Source organism: Clarias gariepinus, chromosome 26 (assembly GCF_024256425.1).
Source record: "Clarias gariepinus isolate MV-2021 ecotype Netherlands chromosome 26, CGAR_prim_01v2, whole genome shotgun sequence".
Taxonomy (NCBI): domain Eukaryota; kingdom Metazoa; phylum Chordata; class Actinopteri; order Siluriformes; family Clariidae; genus Clarias; species Clarias gariepinus.
The window spans coordinates 9,941,088-9,952,353 of record NC_071125.1 but is presented as its reverse complement, the minus strand read 5'-3'; the positions used below and the strand labels follow the sequence as shown (position 1 = coordinate 9,952,353).

Genomic DNA, 11,266 nt, shown 5'->3' with positions numbered 1-11,266 from the left:
CCAGTAATTCTTAACCCTTGTTCTAGAAGACCTCTTGAAGACCTCCCAGCCTTTTCCAAATTAAAGTAATAGAGCCAGCTAAACACTAAAATGTAAAGGGGACGGTGTCCTCCAGGAGCAGTGTTGATAATCACTGTTTTTGACCAAGACTTTAGATTTAAGACACCCGGAAATGTTTAGATTTCCCAAATAATTCACTCTTGTGTGCAACTATTGTCTTTCAAGTCTAATTTGTTTTTTGGTTTCAGCCCCTGGACTCAAAGTACTGTAAGAATATCCTAGGGTTTAAGAGTACAGCTTATAAATAGAACTGCAAATAGTGTCAAACATACAGTACAGTAGGCTGATGGCAATTAATTATACATAAAGAAAAAATAAAATAAAAAATTAAATACAATTGAGAAAGCTTCTGAATCCACTTCTTACTATTCTGTTGAATTTTATGAATGAATGTTCATTTCTATGTTTTACATATAGATAATAATTAGTGAAGTGTGGTTGCATTTGAATAGTCAATGAAAGCTAATTTTTAATTAGATGTTTAAAATTTTATCAGTCACTTTACATAAAAAAGAAAAATAAACAAACTAAAAATTCTCACAGATAATTTGTAATTCACTGTAATTGATTAACACTTGTATTACAGTTGTAGTAAGGGTGGACAGATAATCCCTTAATAAGCCTGCAAAAGCACTGTTTTGTACTGTATGAGGCAACATTCCCTGAATTCACACTCACCAATCCATTGCACTCACTCGCTCATTCAGACACTATGGATGATATGGGATTGTCAATTAGCCTAATCTGAATATTTTTGGACTGGAGATAACCAGATTACCTGGAGGAAACCCACCAAGCACGGGGAGAACGTGCGAAACTTCATAAGCACAGACCCAAGGTGGGAATCGAACCTGGACCCTGGAAAATTTATGGCGACAGCACTAACCACAAAGCCACTGTCCTGCGCTCTGTGGACCCTCAAATATAAAAAATATGTTTCAACACACACACACACACACAGACATATAGTCAAAATATGCACAACAGTAAATCCCTTTGTTTGGGTTTCTCCTGGGTTCTCTGGTTTCCTTTTAGTCACAAAAAATATTTATAAAATAAATTGGCATTACTATTGTGAATAGGTGTGTGAATGGATTTGTGTGTCAAGCACCACCCTGATCTGGATAAAGCACTTAACAGATATTAATTTGTTAGTTTTTATGTTATTGGTAGTATTTGAAATGGAAATTTCTTTTTATTAGTATTATTTTTTTCCTCCTGTTACACACAATAATAATATAAAATAATATATTTGCATTGCCAGTGCAAATTTACCATTTTTGCCCTGACCTAGTTTAACTGAGAGAGAGAGAGAGAGAGAGAGAATATAAAGTTCATGACTACACGACCCCTTTTGACGTCATGGGTTCATCCACGCGCCCTGCAGAAAATAACCTCTTCATCAGATGCCGCTGTGTGTAACCAGCGCAGACCGGTACAGCGCGAGCCGCCAGACGCGCGCGAGCCTCTTGACCTTCTTCACACCGCGCACCCGCTCCAGCTGAGGCTCAGTATGGTGAAGCAGAGCAGGACTCCTGTCACATACGCCAGAATGAAGGGGATCATCTCGTACTTTGCTGGTAGGTTAAACAACCGGAGTGACCTTCTAAAAAGGTTTTATGACTTTGTTTCAATTTGAACTTCAAAACTTCTTGAAGTCTTTTGTTCTTTTAGGCATTTTAGGAATTATCAATGTACTTTATTTGTTGAAAGCATATCTTCTTAATGTTTCATATTTATAGCTCTAATCAGAGAGAGAAAACATGGATCGACTGACCTGCTACAGAAACTTGGGGCCAAAATTCCAGTTTATCAACAGTAGGTTTTATTATTATTATTATTATTATTATTATTAATATATCGTTTTTTTTGTTTAATATATACACATAATGGGGGTTTCATACCCTTTGACTCCACTTTAAAGAACATGACCTGGGCTCAGTCCCAAATAGGTCGCTGCTTTCTAAAAGTAGTGAACTCATTGCTTCTGACTGTACCATAAGTGTATCACCTACACTGTGAACCCTACTGCTCAAAGTGATTAAACATATTGAGTACTGTTAACCTAAATAATTACAATTAGTTCAAATTAATAGACTTTTATGGGTATTTAAAACTTTTTGGTATTTATAAGTTTGTAGAAATGACACAACAAATTTGATATTTTAAATATCTGTAGGTACTTAAGTAACAGTAACTGTCACCAATAAAAGTTCCACCAACTTAAAATCTTTCAGACTAGTGATTTTGTGTCTGACGTCATCAGGGCAATAGGGCACTGGTGGCTCAGTGGTTGGTGTTTCGCCTGCCGTGCGAAAGGCCCAGGTTTGATTCCCAACAACTGGATGAAGTGCCTGTCCCAAGACCAGATAAAATGGGAGGGTTGTGTCAGAAAGGGTGGCTGGCGTAAAACCTGTGCCAAGCTTGTGTGCAAGCCGGATTGTCTGCTGTAGCGACCCATTGCAGCCGAAAGACCAACAACAATTTATTTGATTTGCAACAACTAAAAAAAATTTGTACAAAAAATTTTCGGGTTTACAGTGTAGGCCAACTTTAAGGTGTCTGATTAGTTTATAACTATGGCTTATACACCTTACTTAGAGCACTTTATGCCAAAAGAGAGCCATTTGAGTTTAAATTGTACCACAGGAATATAGAAATATAAAGTATTAACTTTAATTCAATTCAAGTCAGTTTGATTTTGGTCAAAAGAAAATTAGTATGAAATGTGTAAGAAAATATATATAAACCAAATGATCAGATTATCAGACTTGATTATTAAAAACTTGTGTCTCCTGCTGGGTTGCACTAACGGTAGGTTTCTTTCTCCCCCAGCAGTACGGATTCAGAGTGCTTTCTGAGACCAGAAGCCAGTCTTTCTGATGAGTCTGCAGCAGCTGCAGTAAGTGAGACCCACAGGATCTCCTCAGACCTCTCCATGCTGTGGAGACGTATTTAATTTGAGTTGCAGTTGACGTAGACGGGAAACATACGCGCTTAAGTTTTACATGTGAGAGTCACTGGACATATAGTATTGCAGACGTGTAGGTGGAAAGCCGGGCTGAGATCTCCAAAAAAATTATGACTTCTTATTACAGTGCACAAGAGAATGTCTTTCATTTGTAATGATATTCATATTAGCTTACTTTTGTTCTCTTCTGTAATAGCAGTTCTTCAACAGTACCGCACACGAGCTGCAAAGGCCTCAGTAAGTAAGCTATATAGTGGGTGTTTATGCATGAGGAACATACACTGCTCGGCCAAAAAAGTCACATAGTCTAGTTGAACAGCATTTAGCGCTTTCGCCATGGCATTATTTTGACAAATTTATGCAACATTGCAACATTTATTTCTGTCCAGAGATTCGTTCATTTTTGGTGTGACCTTTTGGTGTCGATATGAGAGATTTTAATAGGGCTAAGGTCAAAAACCCTCTTGTATGGCTCATTCATATGTGACAATGATTCAACATACTCAGAAAACCACTCTTTCACAATTTTAACATGATTGTATTCGGAACATTGTTTTGGGGTTGTCATTCAGGTCATGAGCTGACTTCATTTTGTCGCCACAACGTTGCTGAGCCTAGACCTGACCAATTAAGCAGCCCCAGATCATAAAACTGCATCCCAAGGAAATTAATCGTAGCTGTGATTTCTACTTTCCATTTTTATGATGTAACATCATCACCTGTTTAAGCGATCTTTATTCATGATTTTGTTCTGACCACATTCCTTTTATGACGTTGAGACTTTAGGGTTATCCTTTCAGGTTTAACATGCTGGACAGTTCTTAATTTAATTCCAGTAATTCCAGCACTTTCATTAATTATTTTCTTTGCTTGATTCAGACCAATAACTGCTAATAACTGTTAAGGCTAATTATCCAATGAAGCTCTCTTACATACTTCCTTCCTTTTATTTTTTTATTTTTGGCCAGGCAGTGTGTGTATATAAGCTACACAAACATTAGTATTACAAGCATACATATACAGGCACATTTAGAGTTACATTTACCTTATATTTATTTTTGTGGTTGCAGGGTTTCAGCAGCAGATTTTGACTACTTGAAGGTGATTGGGACAGGCAGTTTTGGCGAGGTAAAAAACATGCTTCTTTGCATGCATATCAATTATAATTACCTTCATAAAAATGATAAACATCTTATTTGTGTTACCTAATATGGTTTTGTCTTTTTTCCATGTCTAGGTGCTTTTAGCAAAATATAAGGAGAACAATAAATACTATGCAGTCAAAGTCTTACAAAAGCACATCATCCTGAAGAAAGAAGCAGTGAGTTTCACCCTGTGTGTGTTTGTGCGTGTGTGTGCCATTCACATGTGGTTTGCCAGCGATGGTTGTGTGTGTATTTTGACTCTGTTGTTCCTAACAGGAAGGAAACATCATGTGTGAGCGTAATGTGCTAGTGAAAACTCTGAATCATCCGTTCCTAGTGAGATTTCACTTCAGCTTTCAGACCAAAGAGAGGCTCTGTCTAGTGTTGGATTATGCAAGTGGTGGAGAGGTATGCACTCACAAATACATCACACATACAGTACACTCTTACACACAGGGTTTATGAATAGATGATTGTATCTATTGAAACAGAATGACAGCAGGTTTTATGATGATGCTGATGGTTGTTTGTGTATGTTCGCAGCTTTTTTATCACCTGCAAAAAGAGCGTGTTTTCAAGGAGTCCAGAGCCAGATTCTATGCTGCAGAACTGGCCAGTGCACTAGGATATTTACATTCCCTGCACATTATCTACAGGTAACACACACACACACTTATTTAATGGTTAGTTCAGAGTTAACTCAATTATTTATCTATTATTTATTCTACCTAAATCCTTCACATAGGGTTGAGGCATCAGCATGTATCAAAATAATAGAATTTGCGGGATCAAGTGATATTTAATGAGATGTATCTATAAACCAAATCTTCAGTCTTTAAAGAACATTTAATAAGGATATTTGGTTTAGCTATTTATGGTTATGCTTTTTTTTTCTTACACCTGGATATCGATTGGACACAGTATGATATCATCACTGTGACATAACAAATACACACTTATGTGTTTACAAAATGGAAGCACATATAGGTAAATACGTTTAAAAGATTTGCATACACTCACAATGCTTTTGGATGCTAAAGGGACCTGAAGCCGGAGAACATCTTGTTCGACTCTGAAGGCCATGTGGTCCTAACAGACTTTGGCTTGTGTAAAGAAGGCATAGTGGAACGCGCAACCACCAAAACCTTTTGTGGAACTCCTGAATACCTGGCGCCCGAGGTTCTCCAGCAGCATGAGTACGACCGTACCGTGGACTGGTGGGGGCTTGGAGCAGTTTTGCATGAAATGCTTTATGGTCTGGTGAGTTGCAAAAAGTAATAAATCACAGCATGTGAAAAACTCACATACATGACGTACTTTTGTTTAGCGAGAAGTGCAACTAATGGACATTGTTTTTTCTTTAGCCACCGTTTTACAGTGCGGACCGAATAAAGATGCTAGGCAATATAATTTATCAACCACTGGTCCTTAAGTCTGGAGTGTCCAAAGCTGGAAGAGATTTTCTTAAAAGTCTGCTTAATAAAGACAGATCTAAAAGACTAGGAGCTAAACATGACGTGGTAAATTTATATGTACACAAAACAACAAGTACATTAGTAATAGTTACACACTGGATAAGTAACATTAATTGCATTTCCTTTTAGGATGAGCTGAAGCAGCACTCATTTTTTTCCTCTATCCGGTGGGATGACCTCGTGGCCAAGAAAATTCCACCCCCATTCGTTCCCGCACTGGTGAGTCCAAAGAAATTTCTAAACTGATCATTGTTTGTACTTATGTATGTACAAGGGCCGTTCAAGCCACATCAGGACTCTAAGCTGCAGTGAAACATTTAAATGGAGCAGAATGGTGAGTTTTAAAAAATGTCCGTATGTCCGTGGATGATAATCGTGGCCGAGGTAACTGGAGCCCATTGCAGTCATTTCCAAAAATTTTTACGAGTGGAATGCCTGATTTTTAAAAAAATAAACAGATAACTTGTCACCAATTTGCGGACAGGACTGTGGGAACTGTACACACCATCATTTACAAACACCACTTGCATATTCCAGGAACCCGGCTGGGAGTTATTGCCACATCCCCAAACCATTTCCACATGTCTGGGCCATTTAGGAAGTTTCTGGGAGCATTTCAGAAGTGAAGCAGGCAGATTGATCAGGCATTAGTGAAACACTAGAATAAGTGCACTAGTGTAGCAGGAGATTTTATGGAGAAATATATGAGAGTAGTTTTTACTCTCATAACTGTGTTTGGTTATTCTGCGAAATCAAAAGTTCTGGTGTGACTTGAACGTTCCTCATAGAATAAATATACGGCCATGTTGGCATTTAAAGATACAGTATTTAACTTGTTTTCACTTTTAAAAATTACATTAAAGCATTTAAAGAAAAGTTATAAACATAGGTTTATTACTCTTTATCCAATTTAGTCTGGCCCTGATGACCTGACGAATATTAACCCTGCATTTACAAGACTTCCTGTCCCAGAGTCTCTGGGTGTGTGTGAGGATGCTGAAATGACTTTCCCAGGCTTTAGCTATGTAAGTGAAAACATCTCACCAATGTCGACAATGATTTCCAGATAATCAGATACTAAAATATTTGATTGACAGTGCTAAAATCAACACCACTATGACTATGCTACTGGAAGATCCTATCCAGGATTATACCTCTAAGAGTGTATAAGGATGTTTACCTAAAAGTTCAAATGCAAAGTTTCTTCTTATTTTCATTTATTTATTACTTCCTGGATGCCATTTGGACCACTGCATTGCTATTGCAATGTTTTCTGCAATGTTTCGTGAAAAGTCGTGAAATCGATGTATTAACTGTTTTCATTTTATTAAATTTTTTCAATATTTGTTTATTTCATCTAGCATTACTTTTAGATGATGGTGTCAAGTAATGTATATACATTACATTACTTTAAACCAAATTTACTTCATGGATTTGTACATAAATTCTGCAATTAATTTGTTGCATCATTTAATTAATTTATTTATTTTATTTGTTATTTGTGATATTCTCATATTGTGCACATGGCAACTATAACAATTCCTAAATCGGTACTTTTACTAAAGTATGTAAAACTGGAAGATAAAAAAAAATCAATGTTCCAGGCTGTTATTAAAGATTTTTTTTAAATTACCTTCCTTTGATCTCCTTTGTTTGTTTGTTTATGGGAAGCCTCCAAACAGTTTAGCGATTTAACATTTAATTGACAAAATAAAATTATTTATGACATTTAAGATTTTTGTAATCACAATTCTGTTGTCATTTTCTTTTGGCATGTACAGACAGCATGACATCTTGACATTTTAGCATTTATTTGCTGTTATTTAACTTCTTTTTTTATGAATTTAAAAGAGCCACCTGATATGACACACCACAATGTCTCCCCCAGTGTGCTATCAAGCATTTAATTCAACCACATTTTTAATTATAATTATAATCATACATTTTATATCAAAACCTAGATAGTGGAAAAAGTCACAGAACTGGAACCATCGCTCCATCAATGCATGCACAACGTCAAAGGAAAGTTTTCAGATCCTTTAATGGTTTATGTACTTCCCGTCATTCTACACATTAATTTATATAAAAATAATAAGTAAAGCCTAAAAGATTACATTTACGTAAGTATTCAGACCCTCCATTATGACACTTTAGCTTTTGGTAATTGAGGCAAATAAGCTTTGGTGCATCCTACTCTAATGAATTGTCCTTGAGAGACTTCTACAACATGATTGGAGTCACTTGTTCCCAATTAGAAATCATTGGACATCATTAAAAAAGGCAGACACCTGTCTATATATGGTCTCACTGTAAATGGTGTATGTTAGAGTGAGAACAAAGCCATGAGGTCGAGAAAATCACCTGTAGGCTTTTGAGACCAGATTGTGTCAAGACACTGATCTGGCTAAGGATACAAGATGTTTCCTGGAACATAGAAACGTGCCTCCATCGTTCTCAAATAAAAGAGCTTTGGAACAACCAACCAAGGCGAAGAGCCTTGGTCAAAGAGGTAACCAAAGAATAATGATCACTATAAATAAGATCCTGAGTTCCCATATTGAGAGGGAGAGACTTACAGAAGGACATACATCTGCAGCATTCCTCCAATCTAGATGGTAGAGCAGTGAGACAGAAGCCCTTCTGCCAAAAAGCCCCTGAAAGAATGACGAAACAAAATCCACTGATCTGATGACACAAACTATTTGCAATCAGGAAATCTAATTTATTTATTAATTAAACATTCCAAACACCTATTTTTACTTTCTCATTGTAAATGACATACAGTACATTGAGTATTGTGTGGAGAAAGAGATTTATTAAGATGAGTGTGAAACTTAAAATGTGGGAAAAGGGTACTGTATAAGCAGAAATTAGTGAGTTTCTAGACTTTGCATAATTCGACATGTTTTATGCCATGGGTTTAGATATACTTTATTTATTTAAAAACATCACATCATCACATAACACAGAAAGGAAGCACAAGTATATGGCTTCATCATGTGTACAAAATAAAATCATCATTGTGAAGAAACTCCCAGGCAAACACAGGAACTCAAATCAAAGAAGAACAAAAAGTTCTAATTAATTTGTTAAATTAAAATTAAAGTATAGGCTATTGTTTGTCTTAGCTCTGTTTTGTATTGTTCTGGTCAAGGTTTGTTCCATATGTCCCTAGGGCTTATGTGATGGCTGGAAAATAAATAGGCTGTGACTAAGTCCTAGTCACTCCCATTCTTAGAGAAGGAAAGGCCCTTCATGGCATCTCCAACATGAGCGCCCTCTACTGCTCATATAGGATAATGACATAGTGACAAGTCACTGCCACTACTTTTCCATGGTCACAATCTAAATTAAGTCAAGATGCTGCTACACTTCAGTTTTAGGCCAGGGTCTAGTAAATGTTTTTTTTTTTGTTTTTTTTTTAATTAAAATATTAAGCAAAAAAAAAAAAAAAAACTCATTTTATTGGTAGATAATTTTGCTAGTTTTAGAATATGTTTCTTGAAAGAAGTGAGATTCTCTATAAAAAAGGAAATTTCTTGCTTACAATCTTTGTTACATTTGAAGAGAAATTATCTAAATAATCTAATATTTGTTTAGCTGTAAACTTATTTTAGACATTAGAGACAGATATGGCTAGGTTTAAGGATATTCTACTTGCTAAGAAGTCCATGCAAGAAGCCCTCGCAAAGTCCCATTGTTGAAAAAAAGACATGTGCTGAAGAGGTTACAGTTCGCCAAAGTGGCCTAAAGAGAAATGGTGCAATATTTTGTGGACTGATGGAGGCAAGATTGTTCTTTTTGGGTCTAGGGGCCGCATACAGTTTGTCAGGTGACCCCGAAAAATTTAATTCAAGCCACAGTACACTTTAAAGACAGTGAAGCATGGAGGCACAAGAATCATGATATGGGGATGCTTCTTGTACTATGGTGTTGGGCCTATTTATAGCATTTCATGAATCAATTTGAGTACATCAGAATACTTAAAGATGTCATGTTGCCTTATGCCGAAGAGGAAATGCCCTTGAAATGGGTGTGTGTTTCAACAAGACAACGACCCCAAACACACCAGTAAGCGAGCAGTATCTTGGTTCCAGACCAACAAGATTGACGTTATGGAGTGGCCAGCCCAATCCCTAGACCTTAATCCAATAGAAAACTTGTGGGCTGACATTAAAAGTGCTGTTTCTGAGGCAAAACTAAGAAATACAGAGGAAATGTGGCGTGTAGTACAATTGTCACAAATGTAAAGCAGTTCTCAGAAACCATGGTTCTACAACTAAATATTAGTTCAGAAATGCACAAGAAAAATTAAACTTCAAGCATTTTTGTTTAAACAGTAATTTCATCACTTTAAAAAGATGAATGATCACACTGGAATTTTTTTGAACAGCTAATATTTGTTTTTCTTCACTTACATTAAACTAATAATACATTTAGCACATTTTCCTTCATGTTGTGATTCAGAATAGAATGTGCAGGGTGTCCAATGCATTTATGTGAAAAATTATTATATTAAATTTAAAGTTTTTATATGGAGTTTTACTCACTTTTTTCAACACACTGCTATTATTTTAAACGGCATTGTACACACACTACGGGCAATTTGTGAATGCCAATTAGCCTAACCTGCATATCTTTGGAGTGTGGAAGAAAACCAGAGGAAACCCACCTACAGTAGCACAGGGAGAACATGCAAACTGGAGGTGCAAGGCAACAGTGCTTCTTTGTTATCTATGTAGACTTATGTTGCATTTCTTGAGTCACCTCAATGTTTTTAACTGTCTGTTCTCTGAAAAGAAGGAGATCATCAATACCTTTTTATTAAAATGAGGAGTTTATCAATACTGTCTTATTAATTAATTAAATAAAAGCAATACTCACACCTTCTGGGAAAACTGTAAACTAGATTTTGCAATATACCTAAGAAGATTTGCTCATTCAAATTCAAAGTCATGCATTGATGTTGTGTGAGGAAGCCTGGCATGCAATCTGTAACTTACGCAATCTGCTACTTAAAAGCAACATATAACTTAATATAACTGTGCTATTATTATTTACATTTTTAAAAAGTATTTGAAAGGATTTGAGTTGCAGCTATGTGCTGCTGATCACCAGCCCTTAATAAACTGATCATCAGCAGGTGGGCCTTTATATAAGCCAAAGTTTTGGCAGTTTCCTGGTCTGGAACATTCAGGTGTGTGGGGAAAGATATACTGTAAGTAGTGGTCTTAGAGAACCATTCGTTGGTGCACATTAATCTGGAAAGGGGTATAAAACCATTTCCAAACAATTTGGAGTTCAATGTTCTACATTGAGAAAGATTATTCACGAGTGGGAAGCATTCAAGACAATTGTCAATCCTCCCATGAGTGGACATCCCAGCACATTCAACCCAAGGTCAGAGAAATACAAAAAATACCCAAGAGCTACAATTCAGACCCTACAGGCCTCACTGAGCATGGCAACAACAGCGTCCATGAAAACACAATTAGAAGACTGAATAAGTAGAGTTTATTTGAAAGGGTTGCCAAGGGGAAACCTCTTCTGTCCAAAAAGAACATGTAAACATGTCTGAGGTTTAAGAAAAACTGCATCTGAACAAAGTTGTGTAG

At 36.4% G+C, this 11,266-nt stretch overlaps 1 protein-coding gene across 4 annotated transcripts; it reads left to right on the top strand.

Moving 5' to 3' along the window:
- Positions 1–1,489: 1,489 nt before the first annotated feature.
- On the top strand, positions 1,490–7,299 carry sgk2b (serum/glucocorticoid regulated kinase 2b). 4 transcript variants are annotated; one of them, XM_053487874.1, is made up of 12 exons: positions 1,490–1,640; positions 1,803–1,878; positions 2,899–2,962; positions 3,231–3,268; positions 4,102–4,159; positions 4,269–4,352; positions 4,453–4,584; positions 4,720–4,832; positions 5,217–5,436; positions 5,541–5,696; positions 5,781–5,870; positions 6,566–7,299. In XM_053487874.1, exons 1-12 carry the CDS (start codon positions 1,574–1,576, stop codon positions 6,719–6,721), a joined length of 1,254 nt encoding a protein of 417 aa, XP_053343849.1. In that variant the 5' UTR covers positions 1,490–1,573; the 3' UTR covers positions 6,722–7,299. The 4 variants fall into 4 exon arrangements, with proteins under 4 accessions (XP_053343849.1, XP_053343848.1, XP_053343847.1 ...); XM_053487873.1 differs by having other exon boundaries at positions 3,228–3,268; positions 6,566–7,298; XM_053487872.1 differs by having other exon boundaries at positions 2,896–2,962; positions 6,566–7,298.
- Positions 7,300–11,266: the final 3,967 nt, after the last annotated feature.

Bases quoted from the DNA above. Each gene is read 5' to 3' on its own strand.
- sgk2b (XM_053487871.1), top strand. From the start codon at position 1,574: ATGGTGAAGCAGAGCAGGACTCCTGTCACATACGCCAGAATGAAGGGG. The intron at 4,585-4,719 runs GTATGCACTCAC...GTATGTTCGCAG, and splicing joins ATTATGCAAGTGGTGGAGAG to CTTTTTTATCACCTGCAAAA. The intron at 5,871-6,565 runs GTGAGTCCAAAG...TATCCAATTTAG, and splicing joins CCCCATTCGTTCCCGCACTG to TCTGGCCCTGATGACCTGAC.